This window comes from Pseudophryne corroboree, chromosome 10 (assembly GCF_028390025.1).
Source record: "Pseudophryne corroboree isolate aPseCor3 chromosome 10, aPseCor3.hap2, whole genome shotgun sequence".
Classification (NCBI taxonomy): Eukaryota; Metazoa; Chordata; class Amphibia; order Anura; family Myobatrachidae; genus Pseudophryne; species Pseudophryne corroboree.
In genome coordinates this window covers 120,374,558-120,400,038 of record NC_086453.1, presented here as the reverse complement: position 1 = coordinate 120,400,038, position 25,481 = coordinate 120,374,558, and the positions used below count along the sequence as shown (strand labels likewise).

At 46.0% G+C, this 25,481-nt stretch overlaps 1 protein-coding gene and 1 long non-coding RNA gene across 2 annotated transcripts in view; one reads left to right on the top strand and one right to left on the bottom strand.

The window, feature by feature from the left end:
- Positions 1 to 18,038, bottom strand: part of LOC134966202 (beta-2-glycoprotein 1-like) — a 96,817-nt gene extending 78,779 nt beyond the window's left edge. Inside the window, exon 1 of the mRNA XM_063942767.1 lies at positions 17,932 to 18,038. Within this exon, the coding sequence (XP_063798837.1) occupies positions 17,932 to 18,019 (88 nt within the window). The 5' untranslated portion in view covers positions 18,020 to 18,038. The remainder of the gene's footprint in view (positions 1 to 17,931) is intronic.
- Positions 13,759 to 25,481, top strand: part of LOC134966203 (uncharacterized) — a 59,843-nt gene continuing 48,120 nt past the window's right edge. The window contains exons 1-2 of the long non-coding RNA XR_010188598.1: positions 13,759 to 14,031; positions 14,985 to 15,096. This is a non-coding gene — a long non-coding RNA (uncharacterized LOC134966203). The remainder of the gene's footprint in view (positions 14,032 to 14,984; positions 15,097 to 25,481) is intronic.

Sequence of the window (25,481 nt, the reverse complement as noted above, 5' to 3'; positions counted from 1 at the left end):
TACTAGTATACAATTATGGACGGGCTGCCGAGTGCCGACACAGAGGTAGCCACAGCCGTGAACTACCGCACTGTACTGTGTCTGCTGCTAATATATAGACTGGTTGATAAAGAGATAGTATACTCGTAACTAGTATGTATGTATAAAGAAAGAAAAAAAAAACACGGTTAGGTGGTATATACAATTATGGACGGGCTGCCGAGTGCCGACACAGAGGTAGCCACAGCCGTGAACTACCGCACTGTACTGTGTCTGCTGCTAATATATAGACTGGTTGATAAAGAGATAGTATACTCGTAACTAGTATGTATGTATAAAGAAAGAAAAAAAACCACGGTTAGGTGGTATATACAATTATGGACGGGCTGCCGAGTGCCGACACAGAGGTAGCCACAGCCGTGAACTACCGCACTGTACTGTGTCTGCTGCTAATATAGACTGGTTGATAAAGAGATAGTATACTCGTAACTAGTATGTATGTATAAAGAAAGAAAAAAAAACCACGGTTAGGTGGTATATACAATTATGGACGGGCTGCCGAGTGCCGACACAGAGGTAGCCACAGCCGTGAACTACCGCACTGTACTGTGTCTGCTGCTAATATAGACTGGTTGATAAAGAGATAGTATACTCGTAACTAGTATGACTATAAAGAAAGAAAAAAAAACCACGGTTAGGTGGTATATACAATTATGGACGGGCTGCCGAGTGCCGACACAGAGGTAGCCACAGCCGTGAACTACCGCACTGTACTGTGTCTGCTGCTAATATATAGACTGGTTGATAAAGAGATAGTATACTCGTAACTAGTATGTATGTATAAAGAAAGAAAAAAAAACCACGGTTAGGTGGTATATACAATTATGGACGGGCTGCCGAGTGCCGACACAGAGGTAGCCACAGCCGTGAACTACCGCACTGTACTGTGTCTGCTGCTAATATAGACTGGTTGATAAAGAGATAGTATACTCGTAACTAGTATGACTATAAAGAAAGAAAAAAAAACCACGGTTAGGTGGTATATACAATTATGGACGGGCTGCCGAGTGCCGACACAGAGGTAGCCACAGCCGTGAACTACCGCACTGTACTGTGTCTGCTGCTAATATATAGACTGGTTGATAAAGAGATAGTATACTCGTAACTAGTATGTATGTATAAAGAAAGAAAAAAAACCCACGGTTAGGTGGTATATACAATTATGGACGGGCTGCCGAGTGCCGACACAGAGGTAGCCACAGCCGTGAACTACCGCACTGTACTGTGTCTGCTGCTAATATAGACTGGTTGATAAAGAGATAGTATACTCGTAACTAGTATGTATGTATAAAGAAAGAAAAAAAAACCACGGTTAGGTGGTATATACAATTATGGACGGGCTGCCGAGTGCCGACACAGAGGTAGCCACAGCCGTGAACTACCGCACTGTACTGTGTCTGCTGCTAATATATAGACTGGTTGATAAAGAGATAGTATACTCGTAACTAGTATGTATGTATAAAGAAAGAAAAAAAAACCACTGTTAGGTGGTATATACAATTATGGACGGGCTGCCGAGTGCCGACACAGAGGTAGCCACAGCCGTGAACTACCGCACTGTACTGTGTCTGCTGCTAATATATAGACTGGTTGATAAAGAGATAGTATACTCGTAACTAGTATGTATGTATAAAGAAAGAAAAAAAAACCACGGTTAGGTGGTATATACAATTATGGACGGGCTGCCGAGTGCCGACACAGAGGTAGCCACAGCCGTGAACTACCGCACTGTACTGTGTCTGCTGCTAATATAGACTGGTTGATAAAGAGATAGTATACTCGTAACTAGTATGTATGTATAAAGAAAGAAAAAAAAACCACGGTTAGGTGGTATATACAATTATGGACGGGCTGCCGAGTGCCGACACAGAGGTAGCCACAGCCGTGAACTACCGCACTGTACTGTGTCTGCTGCTAATATAGACTGGTTGATAAAGAGATAGTATACTCGTAACTAGTATGACTATAAAGAAAGAAAAAAAAACCACGGTTAGGTGGTATATACAATTATGGACGGGCTGCCGAGTGCCGACACAGAGGTAGCCACAGCCGTGAACTACCGCACTGTACTGTGTCTGCTGCTAATATAGACTGGTTGATAAAGAGATAGTATACTACTAATATTATATATACTGGTGGTCAGGTCACTGGTCACTAGTCACACTGGCAGTGGCACTCCTGCAGCAAAAGTGTGCACTGTTTAATTTTAATATAATATTATGTACTCCTGGCTCCTGCTATAACCTATAACTGGCACTGCAGTGCTCCCCAGTCTCCCCCACAATTATAAGCTGTGTGAGCTGAGCACAGTCAGATATATATATACATTGATGCAGCACACTGGGCTGAGCAGTGCACACAGATATGGTATGTGACTGAGTCACTGTGTGTATCGTTTTTTTCAGGCAGAGAACGGATATATTAAATAAAACAAACAACTGCACTGTCTGGTGGTCACTGTGGTCGTCAGTCACTAAACTCTGCACTCTCTTCTACAGTATCACAGCCTCAGGTCAATCTCTCTCTCTCTCTCTCAACCCTAATCTAAATGGAGAGGACGCCAGCCACGTCCTCTCCCTATCAATCTCAATGCACGTGTGAAAATGGCGGCGACGCGCGGCTCCTTATATAGAATCCGAGTCTCGCGAGAATCCGACAGCGTCATGATGACGTTCGGGCGCGCTCGGGTTAACCGAGCAAGGCGGGAGGATCCGAGTCTGCTCGGACCCGTGAAAAAAACATGAAGTTCGTGCGGGTTCGGATTCAGAGAAACCGAACCCGCTCATCTCTAATGTATACCTGGCACTGTGGGGGGCAATGTATACCTGGCACTGTGGGGGGCAATGTATATCTGGCACTGTTGTGGGCAATGTATATCTGGCACTGTTGTGGGCAATGTATATCTGGCACTGTGGGGGGCAATGTATATCTGGCACTGTGGGGCATTCGTGTATCTGGCACTGTGGGGCAACGTGTATCTGGCACTGTGGGGCATTCGTGTATCTGGCACTGTGGGGCAACGTGTATCTGGCACTGTGGGGGTCATATGTGTATCTGCCCCTCCCCCATATGTGTATCACGCCCACATTTTCATTGACCACGCCCCATATGGCATTTGGCCACACCCATTTTTTTGCAATGCGCGCCGAAGGCGCGCACACACAGTACCTGTAAGACATTTTTTCTACTTGCACCACTGATCATGACTGTTGGGAATATTATTAGCATTGTTTTTAAAAGGTTCAGTTTAAGCTGGTGAAAAAACATACAAGGTGAATTGTCATAAATACGGTCAGTAACATGGGCCCACATCAACTGTGAGTGAACTAGAGACGGCAGGAAAATTTGTGGATCATCCACACAGAGATGATACTGAAATCCAAATTAGCTTATCAGTTTTCCAAGACAAGTGGTAAGGATAGAAGAGTACAGATGACCTTTGACTGAGTCTTATGATATTCCACTCAACATAGGTAGTAAAGAGGAGTTGGATCCAGGGGAACAAACACTGAAAGAGCGATTTGATAACTATGGTCAGAAGCAGGATAAGACATTATCCTGAAGACTAAAGCTGGGTACACACTGGCCAATATATATCAGCCGTTCTATTGAACGACTGATATATTGCGGGCCCCTTCGGCCAGTGTGTACAAACGATATGTCTGTGAACGCCGTCATTCACACACATATCGCGCAGGCCCTGCAGCACATACTATGACCAATATATCTACAGATATATTGGTGCATCGTTGACCACCTTAAGGGCCCTACACACTAGAAGACATGACCAATGTGAGAGATGAACAATGTAAAAGATGAGCAATTTCCCTTGAACTTCCCAGAACACTGACAAATGAGATTAATGGGCCCTACACACTTTGCGATCCGCCGCCGAGCTGCCCGATGGCGGATATGGCTGTCGGGTGACCCGACGGTGGTGGTGGGGGGGGTGATGGGGTAGTGAAGTTTCTTCACTCCCCCTGTCACCCGGCTCCATAGCAGTGCAGGCAAATATGGACGAGATCGTCCATACTTGCCTGCATGCACAAGCGACGGGGCACCAGTGATGAACGAGCGCGGGGCCGCGCATCGTTCATCGTTGGTGCCTCCACACATAAAATATGAAAGGTATCTCGTTCATTAATGAACGAGATCATTCATATCTTTCATTACTATCGCCCAGTGTGTAGGGCCCATAAGTGTACACACTAAGGGGCCCTACTCATTTGTCGATGCGCCGCCGAGGTGCCCGACGGCCGAAACGGCCGACGAGCGACCCGGCGGCGGGGGGGCAGTGACGGGGGGAGTGAAGTTTCTTCACTCCCCCCGTCACGCGGCTGCATTGAAGTGCAGGCAAATATGGACGAGATCGTCCATATTGGCCTGCATGCACAGCCGACGGGAGACCAGCGATGAACGAGCGCGGGGCCGCGCATCGTTCATCGCTGGAGTCTCCACACTGAAAGATATGAACGAGTTCTCGTTCATATCTTTCAGAAAATCGGCCAGTGTGTAGGGCCTATAAGACATTTTTCAAACAATTTGAAAGATGAAAGATATCTTTGGAATCTGCACCTTTTTTACATATTTTAATATTGGGGAGACGTTTCTAGGTGTGTGGGCAGAGTTGTAAAAGGAGGAGCCAATTAAGTTTTTTTCACCCACTGCCCCACCAATTTCCACTGTGCAACCAACTTAATAAAAAATTAATCATAAATAATATATATATATACTAGTGATGTGCACCGGACATTTTTCGGGTTTTGTATTTTGGTTTTGTATTTGGTTTCGCGGCCGTGTTTTGGATTCGGACACGTTGTGGCAAAACCTCCCTGAAATTTTTTTGTCGGATTCGGGTGTGTTTTGGATTCGGGTGTTTTTTTTCACAAACCCCTCAAAAACAGCTTAAATCATAGAATTTGGGGGTCATTTTGATCCCATAGTATTATTAACCTCAATAACCTTAATTCCCACTAATTTCCAGTCTATTCTGAACACCTCACACCTCACAATATTATTTTTAGTCCTAAAATTTGCACCGAGGTCGCTGGATGACTAAGCTAAGCAACCCAAGTGGCCGGCACAAACACCTGGCCCATCTAAGAGTGGCACTGCAGTGTCAGACAGGATGGCACTTAAAAAAAATTGTCCCCAAACAGCACATGATGCAAAGAAAAAAAGAGGTGCACCAAGGTCGCTGGATGGCTAAGCTAAGCGACCCAAGTGGCCGACACAAACACCTGGCACATCTAGGAGTGGCACTGCAGTGTCAGACAGGATGGCACTTAAAAAAATAGTCCCCAAACAGCACATGATGCATAGATAAATATATATATATATATATATATATATATACATACACATAAGCAAAGATGCCGGCACTCGCTTGCTGACACATATACCTTGCCCTGGTGCCCTCCCGGGTCAAGCAACCCCAATCCATTCACTATACAAGGTGGCACTCACGGGTCTTGATGAGCGAGAGTAAAAGACTGACAGAGTCTGTTCTATATGTTCAACGTTTCGGTTTGCACCTCTGTTCTTGATAAAGGTGCAAACCGAAACGTTGAACATATAGAACGGACTCTGTCAGTCTTTTACTCTCGCTCATCAAGACCCGTGAGTGCCACCTTGTATAGTGAATATATATATATATATATATATATATACTGGTGGTCAGCAAAATTCTGCACTGTCCTCCTACTATATACTGCGCACAACTACAATGCAGCACAGATATGGATGGATAGTATACTTGACGACACAGAGGTAGAGCAATGGACTACTGTACCGTACTGCTATATATATATATACTGGTGGTCAGCAAAATTCTGCACTGTCCTCCTACTATATACTGCGCACAACTACAATGCAGCACAGATATGGATGGATAGTATACTTGACGACACAGAGGTAGAGCAATGGACTACTGTAACGTACTGCTATATATATATATATATATATATACTGGTGGTCAGCAAAATTCTGCACTGTCCTCCTACTATATACTACAATGCAGCACAGATATGGAGCGTTTTCAGGCAGAGAACGTAGATAATTGCAGCACACTAAGCACAGATATTTGTAGCACACTGAGCACAGATATTTGCAGCACACTGAACACAGAAACTGAGAGAACGCAGCCACGTCCTCTCGCTATCATCTCCAATGCACGAGTGAAAATGGCGGCGACGCGCGGCTCTTTATATGCAATACGAATCTCGCGAGAATATGACAGCGGGATGATGATGTTCGGACGCGCTCGGGTTAACCGAGCAAGGCGGGAAGATCCGAGGCTGCCTCAGAACCGTGTAAAATAGGTGAAGTTCGGTGGGGGGGTTCGGATCTCAACGAACCGAACCTGCTCATCTCTAATATATACATATATATATATATATATATATATATAACAACAAAGACAGCAACGGCACTCGGAGTCTTAAACTGGATAATGTGTATTTTCAAAGTTTCACGGCAACTCCACTGTTTCATGGCTAAATCACCCCTTTGTCAAGGTAAATTAACGTTAATTAATCGTTGATTGGTAGGGCCATACACACTATACGATGTGATCGATATATCGTTCACAATCGTCGTTATTGGCCAGAATAGTCATCTAGTGTGTATGGCCCTTTAGACAGTGCAGCTTCAGATTGCATATTTTTTACCAGCGGCCGGGATCCCGGCTGTCTCATGGACACCCACAGAGGGAGAAAAGCGTGTGGCGCCGGTATTCCGGTGGAGGCAATTCACAGCCTGTCGGGATTCCGGGGTCAGCATTATGACCACCGAGATACCGACAGGCAGTCTCATTATTGCCTCCCGCAGCTTCTTTATGGTGTTTGGAATGAAAGCCAGATAGAAGAGGATCCAACAGGTTGTGTGAAGAAAGAAAACATTTGAAGCCTCTCAAAAGCTTAGAGGAGCAATGGAATTTGAGTACTGCTTACATATTTCACTGTATAGCAAAGAATTTAAATGAGTGTGTCACTTGGATTATCCAAGATGAATATAAACAAATCATGACTTTAATTATAGAGATTCTTTTTCTGCAGCATAAGCAAGACGTAGAACCCATATAATGTTATAATTGAACACTGTAGGTAAAATAAATCCTCATGTGCATGCCAAAGTCTGTGCAGCGCAAATCTACTGATAGCCACCCAGATATAAAGAACATACTGTATTGCAACAGTGCTACAGTGATGTGAAGTTTCATTCACACTTTAAGAGTTAACAGGAAAAGTTATAGAGTCCTAATAGCAGCCTTGACTACAAAGCATTCTTGAGGGAATTTGTCTGGTTATTGGCTGTAATTGGAAGGTTCCTTCAGCTCTTATCAGCAGAATACACTGCATTTATAGCTTCTAGTGTTTAGTGTATGTAATTAGATTGTTCCTTTTGAGGAAACCTCTGAAGGTTGATTTTGTACACAGATTATCGTGTTCTGTCTTGGTATCTCTGAAATATGTCATTTACAGGGCACCAGAAGAAAATCCACGTCTAATCTGATGTGTGCATGAAAGATTGATTATTTGTATATGAAATAGCCAGAAAGTATATAACTAAGAAAAAATCAAATTATGCAGAAGTAGACTTGATTTAACCGTTTTAAGGTCATGGTGGGTCATTTCCGTAGTCTAGAAAGACCCACACAACAATAGTTTTCAATGATGATTCTCAAGGGTTTGTATGTATTTTAATATGACATTTAATGCATTCTACAAATAAAATGGGTACTACCAGCTTTTTAATATTGAGTGCTTTACTTTCAGGACTAGGCTGGATAACGGTTCCAGAGCCGTAACTAGGGGTGTGCGAACAGTGCTGTTGTATAGGGTTCAGGGCCCTGGGGATGGCACTGTTACTGCCTCACAGCACCTGCATGTGGCTTGCAGGGTGCTTAGAACGACACCCTGTAGTAGTAGAGCTACTGCAGATCCACCCCAGAGCATCCACTTCCCAAAGTCAGTGTCCTCGCCCTCTAGGCATGATGTCATGATGTCAAAGGGTTTAAGGGGTGGGGCTGGTACAGGCCCACCCTGTCATGGCGCTGAATGGTGCCTCTACATTTAATAGTAATTACTTTAAAGGCAGTCATTTCATTGGCAGCAAACCTCCCAACAGGGCCAATATTAACAGCTGGGCAAGTCACACTTCCACAAATCTGTAGGAGATGTGTTCCTTTGTAACTTAAGCCCAGGGCTGTTTCTAGCCAATTTGGCTCCCAGTGCGAGATTTAAAAATGCGCCCCCCCCCCCCCCCATATTCACATAAGAAAAAATGCCCCCCCCCCATAGATATAAAGAGGAAAACAATGAGCGCGCCGAAGGCGCGCGCGCTCCCAGCAAGGGGGCGTGGTCTCGTTAAAATGGGCGTGGCTTTAAGATGGGCGTGGCCTCATCTGATCTTATCATCACGCCCACCACAGGATTAAAAAAAAAAAGGCCTCATTTTACACATTACAGCAGGCACGCGACCCCATTTTACACATTGCGGCAGGCAAGTGTCCCCATTTTACACATTGCGGCAGGAAAGTGTCCCCATTTTACACATTGCGGCAGGAAAGTGTCCCCATTTTACACATTGTGGCAGGAAAGTGTCCCCATTTTACACATTGTGGCAGGCATGTGCCCCCATTTTACACATTGCGGCAGGAAAGTGTCCCCATTTTGCACATTGCGGCAGGAAAGTGCCCCCATTTTACACAGTACGACAGGAAAGTGTCCCCATTTTACACAGTACGGCAGGAAAGTGTCCCCATTTTAGACATTGCGGCAGGCACGTGTCCCCATTTTACACATCACGGCAAGCAAGAGTCCCCAATTTACACATTCCGGCAGACTGCGTCCCCATTTGACATATTACGGCAGGCAAGTGTCCCCATTTTACACATTCCGAGAACAGGTGTTCCCAATTTACACAGTACGGCAGTTGGTGGTGGTGAGGGGGGGGGGGGGGAGGGAGGGAGGGAGAGGGGCTGACTTACATTTGAAGCGGTTCTTCCCGCTCTTCAGCCGCCTCTCCCTCGTCTGCGCAGCGCCGGCCGGCTTGGCTTCCCCTTCTCCCTCCTTCCGAGCGCCCAGCTCGGGGGGCGGGGTTTCGCGGAATGACGCGATTGCGTCGTGACATCACAACGCAAACGCGTCATTCTGCGAAACCCCGCCCCCCGAGCTGGGCACTCGGGAGGAGAGGGGAGGGGGGATTTAGTGCTGAAGAAGTGCCGTGGCGGGCGCCCCGTGCGGTTGCATGGCTCGCCCGCCGCAAGAAAAGGCACTGCTTAAGCCAGATCATCCTCCTCCCCCAAGTTTCTGACTGTTCGTTTCCCTAGCATATTGACTCCAACATCATTTGCTTAAGGACACATAGGTTGGCACAGAGTATATAATGCGGTGGTGGATTTCCCATTAGACACATGACTAGGGGTGCCACTTGCTATGAGCGGCACTTGGACATTAGTTTTATTACTGACTGTCCCACATTTCCCAGCTTGTCCTGCCCATTATCATTCCATTTAAGATGGAATATGATACAGTACAGTGGAAATATTTTGTCATTACAGGGAAATAGATGGACCAATCAGTGTATGCCTGAACCTGGGTGTATATCCGAACCACATCAACAGTATGAGCAGGAGAGCTTGGCACGTGTCTGCCCATTTATCAGTGGCATCTCTACTCAAGATGGTTATAATTTGGTACAGTGGAAACAGTAAAAATGGAGATGGCCATTTGAGGCAGTCCTGACGCCTAAATCCACCCATAGGTAAAATCAACTGTTTTACTACCTCTATTACATATTTTGACCTGGCACAATGTTTTTAGCAAATCCATCAAAATAATCTATATGCTCTACTCTATTTCATGCTACACTGACACTAAAGGTGAAGTTTGTTTCCCCAAAGGCATGGAGATCAATTCCTGCGTTTCACCCTGAGCCTTTTCCTCTTCTTTTTCTACATGTTTATAAGTGCAATATGCCATGCTAATGTAGCTACTCCTGTTCATATGCATTCAGATTTAGGGTCTAATTTTCCCGTTTTTAGGGTCAGTGCACATGCACAGGGCCCACACTGCACGTACACAGGCAGGGAGATGGGATCTCATCTCAGTAAATGCAAATGCCTCTGCCTGACTGACACCAGAGAGAGAGGGAGGGCGACAGTTTTGTAGTGTCCCCGCACTGCAGTGATGTCCCTGCCGCACAGGAAGACTCCCAGCCACAGCATGTAGCGGAGTCCTGGTAGCCCCTGTGCTTGCACACTAAACAGCCAGAAAAGTTGCTCTCTCTGCACAGACTTCTGCTATCAGGGATAGCAGAAATGAAAGTTTCTCTCTCTCTCTCTGCACTCGGGTTTCTCCTTCCCCCTCTACAGGCTGCTGCACGGGGGCTCTCCTGTTTTCAGAGCTAGTTAACTCCATGAAACCCATGTTGTATAAAGCAATTGCTCATGTGTCATGGCACTGTACATATTTTCAATGTGCAATTTGACCGGCGCTATCTATCTATCGATATATATATATATATATGTATATATATAAAAGGTGGGGTGTGACGGACGGCACTCCAGCGTGTAGATGAATTAGACAGAGACCAAGATAATAGTCAACGTTTCGGAGCAGTGCTCCTTTATCAAGTCTGCTCCGAAACGTTGACTATTATCTTGGTCTCTGTCTAATTCATCTACACGCTGGAGTGCCGTCCGTCACACCCCACCTTGCATTATCTTTTGGAAGGGCACCCAGACTGGTTGAATATAGCTGCATTGGAGTGCCGGACACCATCCCTGTCGTTATATATATATATATATATATATATATGTCACACCACCACATCAAGCACTGATATTATTATTTCTTCCACCAAATCAAACATGCAGTTTGCAGTGATCAGGCGGCCCGCTGCACCCATCCATTTTCTATCCGGCGGCTTGCACTGTCTTCCTCCCAGGGCCCCACCGCTCTCCCACCTGGCAGCTGTGTCTTGCCCTGTGTCCCCCACCCCACTCTCCCACCAGGAGGCTGTGTCTTATACTGTGTCCCCATATCCAGCTCTCTCACCCTATGGCTGTGTCTTGCACTGTGTCCCCCGCTCTTCCACCCGGCGGCTGCACTGTGTCTCCCCCCCATCCCCCTGGAGGCGCAGACAACTGGGTGTGCAGGACAGGAAACCGGAGGTTCACATAAACAGCAGGATGTGTGTACAGCATGTGGGGAGGTAAGGGACATACATCATGGGAAGGCCAATGTGTGTGTGTGTGTGTGTGTGTGTGTGTGTCATGTGATATCCCATAATTGATGGGACAGTTGAAAGGGCTTGCACTACGAGAGGTTACTTCCTGGCCTACTGAAGAGAAGAAGACTGTGGACCAGATCCTTAACAGGCTTGCTACCACATTTGACACAAGGACAGTGTCAGAACTGAAAATGCACTTCTTTGCTCGAAAGCAACAACCAGGAGAGTCACTACGGGGCTATGCTCTCAGCTTGCAGGAAGCACTCAGAGATGTTTAGCAAGCAGACCCTGAGGAAGTACATGACAAAGAGAAAATGTTATTGGACCAGTTCACTGAAGGTGCAAGGGGCGAATTTGTAAAAACTCAGCTGCGACTATTAAGATTGCAGAAGCCTGGAAGCACATTCCTGGATTTTAAAGAGGCTGCGATTAAAGTTCTAGGTTCCAGCCTTACTTCAGGGGTTGTTCCACAAGAGTCTATTCCAGAGATGCCAAGGTATCAAGAGGATTCTGATGCCCAGGAGTCAAGTTTTAAAGGAGCTACTTACCCACCTGCAGTAAAAGGAGTGACAGTGCCATGTTCAAAGACATGCATATCTGACTCTAGAGAGTTACGAGGTCAGCTGGCTGAACTGACACGTGGTGTGACAGAAATGTGCAGAGAGCTGCAGAGTCTGAAGAGACAGCAGGCACTGATCCAGGAAGAAATGGAATGGTGCCAAGAGAGGAGACCACTGAACAGTTCCCAATGGGACCTACATAGAAACAGGGAGACACTTTTTTACAACCACTTTGCCTCCCAAAGGCGACCCATTTTTCAAAGCCGTGAAGGAAACGGACAAATTGAGAGAATTTGAGCAGCCAGATCGTTTAAACTCCAAATCCATGTGGTTAACCCGTTATGTTAGCCAATGCCCGGTGGTTCAAGTTTGCATCAATGGAGTCTCAATGCCCGCTCTCTTAGACACTGGATCACAAGTGACCACAATACAAGCAACACAGTTTGAGCAGCACTGGACTGAGGAACATATGTTTCCATCAACTTCCACATTGATAAACCCGATTGCAAGCAATGGGCACTGCATCCCTTGCAAAGGATACTGGGAAGCTGAAATTCAAATCGGACGAACAGTGCTACCCGAGCAAGGCTTCATCATCACCACTGTCAAAGATGATGGATTGCCTCCAGTGATAGTGGGCATGAATGTGTTGCGGAACTGCTGTGAGGAGCTTGTAGCAGCAGTCCAAGGAGAGTTTCAAACTGACAAGCTCCAGGAGAAACAAGGCCTTCAACCTGGGATAGCCAAACAAAAGGGAAGAATGATAACAGAATTATCTGTAAGAGAGGAACATGGAAAAAATAAGGCTAGTCAAACAATGATAGAAATGCCCATCTCCAGTGTCCAGATTATCCGGAAGAATGCTTCAATGTTAGGCATGAATAATATAGCATCCAGTTCTAGAAACTGTGTGCAACCTATTCAAGGAACCAGTTTTGACCACCTGCAAGATAAAAGTCAGATGATAAGACACCTCAAAGCCTTACTGAAGACTGGGAAATACCTGACCAAGCGACAAAGGCAAGAATCCCCGCCAGAACTCCTGAAGTTGCTGAGACAGCGAGAAAGGCTGTTTGAAGAGAAAGGACAGTTGGTTCGATGTAGTGTGGATCCTAATACTCATTGTAGGATCAGCCAACTTGTAATTCCAAGACAAAGTGCTTGTTATGTGCTTGAAGAATATCATAACAAGTCAGGTCACCCTGGGTTCAAAAGGATGGAAACAAGCATCTGGAAAAAGTTCTTTTGGGTTGAAATGAGGGAAGACATCAAGAGATGGTGCCGAAACTGTCCAACCTGTTCTGTAAGAAGAACCTTGCTGCCTCTTTCTATCCAGAATCCATTGTCCCAAACCAGCTGTGAGACTGAATCCCAAGGTGGAATGGAAGAGGCTCATAAAATGTATTTACAGCAGACTAAGGTGGTTTGTCACCAACAAGGAGGCAAGAAGACTAGGGCTTGCAAAACAGAAAACCACAATCGTCAGCTGCAGTTTTGTACAGCATGTCCCAAAGACAGTTTAGAAAAAGTACAATACTCATCCATGGCAGGGGGGTTGAGGTTTCATAGAAACACTTTTCAAGACCATATACTGTCTAGATTTCAACCTATTGCTCCAGGAGCATGTGTTAATGTACTATAGCACAAAAGGAATTATACCTATCAGATACTGATGTTAAAAATGTCGATAAATGTTAATGTTTCAGATGTAAACTGTGTTGATTAATGAATGTGACTGGATATAGTGAGAAGTTTATATCGGGATAAAACCAAAATGCGTGAGGACACGCATGTTTTGTGGGGGGGCACGTGTGATATCCCATAACAACAAGGACATTTTTGACAACAGTGTAGTTGCCTGTGCCATTTTAAATAAAGTTTATTTAAAAAGAAAAATGAACAGCAGTTTGGGAAGAGTGAGTTGGAGCCATGGTGAGGAAAGAGCTGGCGACACCATTACGCAGAGATGAGCAGCTGAGAGAGGGGAGACAAATAAGCTGACAGTTGCATGAGAGAGTAAGCAGAAGTGCAAAATACAGCAGTGGAAGTGCAGCAATTAACAAGTAAGAACGCTATGACACTCTCAGCCAAGAGAGTGCACAGCAAGTGTCAGAGACAGGAGAGTCTAAAGCCTTTATACCAATGCTGACTGGTCTACATCTGAGGGGAAACTGCCTCAGCAACATCTATTAACTGGGTGAGATAAATCTATATTTATACTGAAACCAACTCCACTGCAAAGGACATTATCCTATATTTACTATACCTATGCAGCGATTTACATGGGAAGCAGCTCCAGTTTGTTTTAAACAATCATCTTTACTACACAGAGCTACAATATTTTGTTCACAGCTAAAGGAGACAACAGCTGCATATCACTATGTAACAACATAACCGGGCCCCAACGTGCACATAGAGACTCCCTGCAGTGACACCAATGTTATCTGGGACTTAAATATTGTCTGTATAGGTTGATTTCTATTACTAATCAACATAGTATTAATCTCAGATTTAGTTATATTGCCATTTGTGTAATGACTTAAAGTGTATATGGGCCCTCATTCCGAGTTGATCGCTCGCAAGGCGATTTTAGCAGAGTTGCTCACGCTAAGCCGCCGCCTACTGGGAGTGAATCTTAGCATCTTAATATTGCGATTACACACCTCGTAGCAGTTTCTGAGTAGCTCCAGACTTACTCGGCATCTGCGATCAGTTCAGTGCTTGTCGTTCCTGGTTTGACGTCACAAACACACCCAGCGTTCGCCCAGACACTCCTCCGTTTCTCCGGCCACTCCTGCGTTTTTTCCGGAAACGGTAGCGTTTTTTCCCACACGCCCATAAAACGGCCTGTTTCCGCCCAGTAACACCCATTTCCTGTCAATCACATTACGATCGCCAGAACGATGAAAAAGCCGTGAGTAAAATTACTAAGTGCATAGCAAATTTACTTGGCGCAGTCGCAGTGCGAACATTGCGCATGCGCACTAAGCGGAAAATCGCTGCGATGCGATGAAATTTATCGAGCGAACAACTCGGAATGAGGGCCCTGGTGTCTGTGTTTAAGTTGCTTGAATCAAATCTTTCCCTTCCCTACTGTAATCAGTTCCTTTTCTGAGTTACGTGGTAAACCGTTTATTCTTTCATACAAAGCCCTGCCTGCCTTTCTTTGTGTCTGGGGAAACCTTGCCTCTCTGCCAGGAATAGGGAAGAGCTGCTGCTGAAGGAGGAATAGCCCATCGTGACATGCAGTGGGGTGAGGCAGGTGAGGCAGAGCCTTTCCTGTCATACTTACGTTTAAACCAGAATTTTGTCTGAATAAAGTATATGGAAAATACTAATAATCTGTTTGAAATATCTTCTTTGTATTATTCTAATAATTTTTATAGCCCAAACTCTGGAGTAAAAAGTCTATGGCTCATCTTCTCACCTAAAATGTGTGTGACCATATCTTATAGGGTAAACTCCTGCTTTCTATCAGCAGGTTCCTTCAGGGCGGCCGTATCCGGAGACGGTAGTGCCACCTTTTCTGATAAGCGTGTAAGCGCTGTATCTACCCTATGGGGTGTTTCCCCGCGTGACCTATCCTCTGGCTGGAAAGGGTACGCTGCCAATAACCGTTGTAGAAATTATCAATTTCTTACCGGGGGAAGACCACTCTTCCTCACACACCTCATTTAATTTCTCAGATGCAGGAAAAACTACTAATAGTTTTCTCTCACCAAACACAATACCCTTTTATGTGGTACCTGGGGTATAATCATAAATGTGTAATACATTTTTAATTGCCTCAATCCTGTAACGGGTGGACCTATTTGGAGGGTACACCAGTCTCATCGATGTCGACACTGGAGTCAGTATCCATGTCGACATCTGTGTCTGTTATCTGAGGTAGCGGGCGATTTTAGAGCACCCCATGACATTTGAGACGCTGGAACAGGCACAAGCTGAGTAGCCGGCTGTCCTGTGTCGTCGACCTTTTATGTAAGGAGTTGACACTTTCACGTAATCCTTCCATAAGTTCAACCACACCGGTGTCGACCCCGCCGGGGGTGACAACATATTTACAGGCATTCGCTCCGCCTCCACCTCATTATCCTCCACATACCTGTCGACACAGCCGTACCGACACACAGCACACACACAGGGAATGCTCTGATAGAGGACAGGACCCCACAAAGCCCTTTGGGGAGACAGAGGGAGAGTATGCCAGCACACACCAGGGCGCTATATATCACAGGGATAGCACCTATAAAAAAGTGTTTTCCCTTATAGCTGCATATATATTGTATACTGCGCCTAAATTGTGCCCCCCCTCTCTTTTTAACCCTTTCTGTAGTGTATTAACTGCAGGGGAGAGCCAGGGAGCTTCCCTCCAACGGAGCTGTGAGGGAAAAATGGCGCCAGTGTGCTGAAGGAGATAGCTCCGCCCCTTTTTCGCGGACTTTTCTCCCGCATTTTTATGGATTCTGGCAGGGGTTAATGTACATCCATATAGCCCTGGGGGTTATATGTGATGTATTTTTGCCAGCCAAGGTGTTAATATTGCTGCTCAGGGCGCCCCCCCCCCCCCCCAGCGCCCTGCACCCATCAGTGACCGCAGTGTGAGGTGTGCATGAGGAGCAATGGCGCACAGCTGCAGTGCTGTGCGCTACCTTGATGAAGACTGATGTCTTCTGCCGCCGATTTTCTGGACCTCTTCTTGCTTCTGGCTCTGTAAGGGGGCCGGCGGCGCGGCTCTGGGACCGGACTCCGAGGCTGGGCCTGTGTTCGATCCCTCTGGAGCTAATAGTGTCCAGTAGCCTAAGAAGCCCAAGCTGGCTGCAAGCAGGCAGGTTCGCTTCTTCTCCCCTTAGTCCCTCGATGCAGTGAGCCTGTTGCCAGCAGGTCTCACTGAAAATAAAAAACCTAAAACTAACTTTTATCTAAGAAGCTCAGGAGAGCCCCCTAGATTGCACCCTGCTCGGTCGGGCACAAAAATCTAACTGAGGCTTGGAGGAGGGTCATAGGGGGAGGAGCCAGTGCACACCAGGTAGTCCTAAAGCTTTCTTTAGATGTGCCCAGTCTCCTGCGGAGCCGCTATTCCCCATGGTCCTTACGGAGTTCCCAGCATCCACTACGGACTACGAGAAATAGAATTATCGGTAAGTAAATTCTTATTTATTCTAATAATTTTTATAGCCCAAACTCTGGAGTAAAAAGTCTATGGCAGGTGAGGCAGTGCCTCACCTGATAATCTTTTCAGCAGATCTCTGATCAAACCTCACCAAATTTTCAGGAGTTTATACTGCTGCACCTGTGTATAATGCCTAGATGTACCCTTCGGCTCATATATTGCATGGAAATCTGGCTATGGGGTTAGCCAGTGCCTCCTGAGCCATTTAGCTCACCGCACGTCCCTGCCCTGTTCCACATAGTTTACACACTTGTTATACCGGGGTATTACAGTCATCGTCTGTATTTTAGCGTCTATCCATGTCTCAGCATAAGTGTGTCAATATCATTGTGTCTCCGTCTGCATGTCAACATCTGTCTGTGTGTCAGTATCTGTCTGTGTATCAATGTCTGCAGCAAAAAGATGTCTGACTGAAAATCAGGCTCTACGCGGAGGTAGTATTCAGCCGCCCTTCACAAACTCCACCCCCATTAGGGCTGCTTACTGAAATTTCCCGGGCTAGTTTTCCATCCCAATCCGCCCCTGTTGGAGTGGGTTACACTTACTAAATTCCAAATTGTTACCAACATCTAAAAAGTGGCAAATGTGCCAGCTTTAAACACCATCATTGCAATCCCAGTGCAGTATTCCATGATGTGCAGGAGGGAAGATAATTTGCTGGAGCTGGTAGTTATTACTACAACTGTGCACGAACCCAAGCCACTTGCCTAAACAGTATGGTTAAATTAGCTAACAGGATTACTACAGTGATAATAAAAAAAACCCACAAGTGATGCCACGGCTACACAATGTGATGTGAGATAAATTAATTGCAGGTAAGGCAACACAAATGATATCTCAGGTAAGGCAATATAAATGATATCTTTGTTATTAGTAAAGAATAAAAGCAAGTATGTCAAATGCTATTAATTAACCATACTATACCTAGATCACTGAAGACCTCATGCACAAGGATAAGACAGATTGCCATTAAGAAATACATTTTCCTAGCCATGACTGGAACCGTAAGCATCCAAGCGTTATCACTTCTCACTAGATCACAATTTGCAAGTCTGCACCTTCTATATAAATTACAAATGTTCCAGATTAACCATTAACTAGTAAGTAAAAGAACAAAATTTGTGTCAAAGGCCATGTTGGTTTTGGTTGACTCATCCTATCCTATTTTGATCTTGGACCTTTCCCACAATGGTGAACAAAACAAAACAAAACAAAACAAAACACACACATGTCACACATGCTGATTAACGTAAAATACCTAACGGGAACTACTAGTAAATAATCATATTTCTCAATGGCAATGGTTTTGATGACACGTTTTGTGGTGACTGTGTGCATTGCAGCCTGTGCACATTGCAAGTGAATTAAGCAGGAAGACAAACATTAAATATTTGTCTTTATAGGGGGAAAAAACAACATTTTTTTTACTGTAATACATCTGCTGGAGTCTCTTTACAATGCCGAACTGTATAACAACAATAGTGTGAAAATGTACTGTTCTGTTTTATGTGCTTATTTATCTCTCTGCTCAAAGAGCCTGATTCGTGTTATAAGTAAAGCAAAAAAAGCACTCAACTGTGCAAAACCATGGGGGTAATTCAGACCTGATCGCTAGGGTGCATTTTTTGCATCCCTGCGATCAGGTATTCGCCGCCTACAGGGGGAGGGTATTAGCTGTGTGCAATCGCATGTGTTGCAGAACTGCACAAACATAAGTTTGTGCAGTTTCTGCTCAGACCAGGACTTACTCAGCCGCTGCGATGATCGGGGCCGGAGCTGACGTCAGAAACCCTCCCTCCAAGTACCTGGTCCCTCCTGCGTTTTTCCGGGCACTCCTTAAAAACGGTCAGTTTCCACCTACAAACGTCCTCTTCCTGTCAATATCCTTGCGATCGCCAGTGCGTTCGGATTTTTCGCACCATCCCGGTGCTCCCCGTTGCTGCGGTCCGTTGCGCCTGCGCATTTCGGTGCATATGCATGCGCAGTTTAGACCTGATAGCAGCCTGTGAGAAAGCACACAGCAGCGATCAGGTCTGAATTAAATAGGTCAAAAATATGATTCACCCAAATTCAAATCTCTCTGCACGTGTTACATTTGCCTCATCTGTAGTGCAACATAGATGAGGCAAATGTAACATGTGCAGAGAGATTTGCATTTGGGTGAATCATATTTTTTCTGTGCAGGGTAAGTACTGGCTGCTTTTGCATGTAGCCCACACATGTTAGACAGCTTTATTTTTACACTGCAATTTAAAGTTCAGTTTGAATACACCCAGCCAAATCTATAGCTCTCTGCACGTTATATCTGCTAAATCTACAGTGCAACATGATTTTGCCCAGGTGCTTGGTTTTTCTGCTTTACTTACAAACATGAATCAGGCCCAATGTGTCAAAAGAAAGTTTTTAAAGTGAGTTTATTCTCTGCTGAGACCAGAAGCTGTTGTAAGTGCAGAGGTCATACTTAAGCAGGGTGTAATTGTGCAGGCTTTAGTTTCTGACAAGACACTGATTACTTGTTTCTGATTTGGGAGCAACGCAAAAACAAGCAAGTAAAGGCCCCCATACAGATAGAGCCGCGCTCATCTGAGGCGGCTCCATCGCAGGTGTGCACTCTCTGCGTAACTAGGCGATCCGTCCGCCTAGTCACGCCGAGAGTGCACAGAGACGCTCCCATCTGAGTTTCTCTTACGTCCTAGAGGATGCTGGGGACTCCGTAAGGACCATGGGGTATAGACGGGCTCCGCAGGAGATATGGGCACTATAAAGAACTTTAGAATGGGTGTGCACTGGCTCCTCCCTCTATGCCCCTCCTCCAGACCTCAGTTAGATCCTGTACCCAGAGGAGATTGGGTGCATTACAGGGAGCTCTCCTGAGTTTCTCTGATAAAGAATTTTGTTAGGTTTTTTATTTTTAGGGAGCACTGCTGGCAACAGGCTCCCTGCATCGTGGGACTGAGGAGAGAGAAGCAGACCTGCTCTGCTTCTTAGGCTACTGGACACCATTAGCTCCAGAGGGAGTCGGAACGCAGGTCTCCCCTCGCTGTTCGTCCCAGAGCTGCGCCGCCGTCTTCCTCGCAGAGCCGGAAGATAGAAGCCGGGTGAGTATAAGAAGAAAAGAAGACTTCAAGGCGGCAGAAGACTTCAGATCTTCACTGAGGTAAGCGCACAGCGGTAACGCTGCACGCCATTGCTCCCACACACTACACACACTAGCGGGCACTGATGGGTGCAGGGCGCAGGGGGGGCGCCCTGGGCAGCAATAATAACCTCTAAATCTGGCATTATAAGGTTAGACACTGCAGTAATTCTATAAATCCCCCGCCAGTTTTGTGATACTTTGAGCGGGACCGAAGCCCGCCGCTGGAGGGGGCAGAGCTTGGTCCCTCAGCACTAACCAGCGCCATTTTGTCCACAGAGATTGCAGAGAAGCTGGCTCCCCAGTCTCTCCCCTGCTGAACACGGTGACACAGGGCTGAAAAGAGGAGGGGGGGGCACTTGTAAGGCGCAGTGAGTGTATTAACACAGTGATTAAGATAAAAGCGCTATTATCTGGGAGATTATTTTCCAGTGTCAGTTGGCGCTGGGTGTGTGCTGGCATACTCTCTCTCTGTCTCTCCAAAGTGCCTTATTGGGGAACTGTCTCCTTATAACTATATCCCTGTGTGTGTGGGGGTGTCGGTACGAGTGTGTCGGCATGTCTGATGCGGAAGGCTCAGCTAAGGAGTAGGTGGAGCAGATGATTGTGGTGTCTCCGTCGGCAACGCCGACTCATGATTGGATGGACATGTGGAATGTTTTAAATGCAAATGTGACCTTATTACACAAAGCAGAGTCCAGGGAAAAAGCTGGGAGTCAATCCACCGCTTCGACTGGGTCACCGGGCCCTTCTGGCTCCCAAAAACGTCCCCTATCCCAAATAGCAGACACTGATACAGACACGGATTCTGACTCCAGTGTCGACTACGATGATGTGAAGTTACACCCAAGGGTGGCCAAAAGTATTCATTATATGATTATTGCAATAAAAAATGTTTTGCATATCACAGATGACCCCTCGGTCCCTGACACGAGGGTGCGCATGTATAAGTAAAAGAAACCTGAGGTAACCTTTCCCCCATCCCATGAGCTTAACGAGTTATTTGAAAAAGCTTGGGAAACTCCAGATAAAAAACTGCAGATTCCCAAAAGGATTCTTATGGCGTATCCTTTCCCTGCACAGGACAGGGTACGTTGGGAATCCTCACCCAGGGTGGACAAGGCTTTAACACGCCTGTCCAAGAAGGTGGCGCTACCGTCTCCGGACACGGCAGCCCTCAAGGATCCTGCTGATCGCAGACAGGAAACTACTTTAAAGTCTATTTATGCGCATACAGGTGCTTTGCTCAGACTGGCAATAGCATCGGCATGGGTGTGTAGTGCAGTTGCAGCTTGGACAGATACCTTGTCAGCTGACCTTGATACCCTAGACAGGGATACCATTTTATTGACCTTAGGCCACATTAAAGACGCAGTCTTATATATGAGGGACGCTCAAAGAGACGTTGGGCTGCTAGGTTCGAGAGCCAACCCCATGGCGATTTCTGCTAGGCGAGCCCTGTGGACCCGCCAATGGACGGGTGATGCCGACTCAAAGAAGCATATGGAGGTTTTGTTTTATTTGGGGAAGGTCTCGCGGACTTGGTTGCCACAGCTACCGCGGGTAAATTAGAGATGAGCGGGTTCGGTTTCTTTGAATCCGAACCCGCACGAACTTCACTTTTTTTTTCACGGGTCCGAGCGACTCGGATCTTCCCGCCTTGCTCGGTTAACCCGAGCGCGCCCGAACGTCATCATGACGCTGTCGGATTCTCGCGAGACTCGGATTCTATATAAGGAGCCGCGCGTCGCCGCCAGTTTCACACGTGCATTGAGATTGATAGGGAGAGGACGTGGCTGGCGTCCTCTCCATTTAGATTAGATTTAGAAGAGAGAGAGAGAGAGAGATTGCTGTGATACTGTAGATTAGAAGAGAGTGCAGAGTGCAGACAGAGTTTAGTGACTGACGACCACAGTGACCAGTGACCACCAGAGACAGTGCAGTTGTTTGTTTTATTTAATATATCCGTTCTCTGCCTGAAAAAAACGATACACAGTCACACAGTGACTCAGTCTGTGTGCACTGCTCAGCCCAGTGTGCTGCACATCAATGTATTGTATATAAAGCTTATAATTGTGGGGGAGACTGGGGAGCACTGCAGGTTGTTATAGCAGGAGCCAGGAGTACATGATAAATAATATTATATTAAAATTAAACAGTGCACACTTTTGCTGCAGGAGTGCCACTGCCAGTGTGACTAGTGGTGACCAGTGCCTGACCACCAGTATATTAGTAGTATTGTATACTATCTCTTTATCAACCAGTCTATATTAGCAGCAGACACAGTACAGTGCGGTAGTTCACGGCTGTGGCTACCTCTGTGTCGGCACTCGGCAGGCAGTCCGTCCATCCATAATTGTATTATATACCACCTAACCGTGGTTTTTTTTTTCTTTCTTTATACCGTCGTCATAGTCATACTAGTTGTTACGAGTATACTACTATCTCTTTATCAACCAGTGTACAGTGCGGTAGTTCACGGCTGTGGCTACCTCTGTGTCGGAACTCGGCAGGCAGTCCGTCCATCCATAATTGTATTATAATATATACCACCTAACCGTGGTTTTTTTTCCGTTCTTTATACCGTCGTCATACTAGTTGTTACGAGTATACTACTATCTCTTTATCAACCAGTGTACAGTGCGGTAGTTCACGGCTGTGGCTACCTCTGTGTCGGAACTCGGCAGGCAGTCCGTCCATCCATAATTGTATTATAATATATACCACCTAACCGTGGTTTTTTTTTCGTTCTTTATACCGTCGTCATACTAGTTGTTACGAGTATACTACTATCTCTTTATCAACCAGTGTACAGTGCGGTAGTTCACGGCTGTGGCTACCTCTGTGTCGGCACTCGGCAGGCAGTCCGTCCAACCATAATTGTATTATATACCACCTAACCGTGGTTTTTTTTTCATTCTTTATACCGTCGTCATACTAGTTGTTACGAGTATACTACTATCTCTTTATCAACCAGTGTACAGTGCGGTAGTTCACGGCTGTGGCTACCTCTGTGTCGGCACTCGGCAGGCAGTCCGTCCAACCATAATTGTATTATATACCACCTAACCGTGGTTTTTTTTTCATTCTTTATACCGTCGTCATACTAGTTGTTACGAGTATACTACTATCTCTTTATCAACCAGTGTACAGTGCGGTAGTTCACGGCTGTGGCTACCTCTGTGTCGGCACTCGGCAGCCCGTCCATAATTGTATATACCAGTGACCTAACCGTGGTTTTTTTTTCTTTCTTTATACATACATACTAGTTACGAGTATACTATCTCTTTATCAACCAGTCTATATATTAGCAGCAGACACAGTACAGTGCGGTAGTTCACGGCTGTGGCTACCTCTGTGTCGGCACTCGGCAGCCCGTCCATAATTGTATATACCACCTAACCGTGGTTTTTTTTTCTTTCTTTATACATACATACTAGTTACGAGTATACTATCTCTTTATCAACCAGTCTATATATTAGCAGCAGACACAGTACAGTGCGGTAGTTCACGGCTGTGGCTACCTCTGTGTCGGCACTCCGCAGCCCGTCCATAATTGTATATACCAGTGACCTAACCGTGGTTTTTTTTTCTTTCTTTATACATACATACTAGTTACGAGTATACTATCTCTTTATCAACCAGTCTATATATTAGCAGCAGACACAGTACAGTGCGGTAGTTCACGGCTGTGGCTACCTCTGTGTCGGCACTCGGCAGCCCGTCCATAATTGTATATACCAGTGACCTAACCGTGGTTTTTTTTTCTTTCTTTATACATACATACTAGTTACGAGTATACTATCTCTTTATCAACCAGTCTATATATTAGCAGCAGACACAGTACAGTGCGGTAGTTCACGGCTGTGGCTACCTCTGTGTCGGCACTCGGCAGCCCGTCCATAATTGTATATACCAGTGACCTAACCGTGGTTTTTTTTTCTTTCTTTATACATACATACTAGTTACGAGTATACTATCTCTTTATCAACCAGTCTATATATTAGCAGCAGACACAGTACAGTGCGGTAGTTCACGGCTGTGGCTACCTCTGTGTCGGCACTCGGCAGCCCGTCCATAATTGTATACTCGTATCCAATCCATCCATCTGCATTGTTTACCTGAGGTGCCTTTTAGTTGTGCCTATTAAAATATGGAGAACAAAAATGTTGAGGTTCCAAAATTAGGGAAAGATCAAGATCCACTTCCACCTCGTGCTGAAGCTGCTGCCACTAGTCATGGCCGAGACGATGAAATGCCAGCAACGTCGTCTGCCAAGGCCGATGCCCAATGGCATAGTACAGAGCATGTCAAAACCAAAACACCAAATATCAGTAAAAAAAGGACTCCAAAACCTAAAATAAAATTGTCGGAGGAGAAGCGTAAACTTGCCAATATGCCATTTACCACACGGAGTGGCAAGGAACGGCTGAGGCCCTGGCCTATGTTCATGGCTAGTGGTTCAGCTTCACATGAGGATGGAAGCACTCAGCCTCTCGCTAGAAAACTGAAAAGACTCAAGCTGGCAAAAGCACCGCAAAGAACTGTGCGTTCTTTGAAATCCCAAATCCACAAGGAGAGTCCAATTGTGTCGGTTGCGATGCCTGACCTTCCCAACACTGGACGTGAAGAGCATGCGCCTTCCACCATTTGCACGCCCCCTGCAAGTGCTGGAAGGAGCACCCGCAGTCCAGTTCCTGATAGTCAGATTGAAGATGTCAGTGTTGAAGTACACCAGGATGAGGAGGATATGGGTGTTGCTGGCGCTGGGGAGGAAATTGACCAGGAGGATTCTGATGGTGAGGTGGTTTGTTTAAGTCAGGCACCCGGGGAGACACCTGTTGTCCGTGGGAGGAATATGGCCGTTGACATGCCAGGTGAAAATACCAAAAAAATCAGCTCTTCGGTGTGGAGGTATTTCACCAGAAATGCGGACAACAGGTGTCAAGCCGTGTGTTCCCTTTGTCAAGCTGTAATAAGTAGGGGTAAGGACGTTAACCACCTCGGAACATCCTCCCTTATACGTCACCTGCAGCGCATTCATAATAAGTCAGTGACAAGTTCAAAAACTTTGGGTGACAGCGGAAGCAGTCCACTGACCAGTAAATCCCTTCCTCTTGTAACCAAGCTCACGCAAACCACCCCACCAACTCCCTCAGTGTCAATTTCCTCCTTCCCCAGGAATGCCAATAGTCCTGCAGGCCATGTCACTGGCAAGTCTGACGAGTCCTCTCCTGCCTGGGATTCCTCCGATGCATCCTTGCGTGTAACGCCTACTGCTGCTGGCGCTGCTGTTGTTGCCGCTGGGAGTCGATGGTCATCCCAGAGGGGAAGTCGT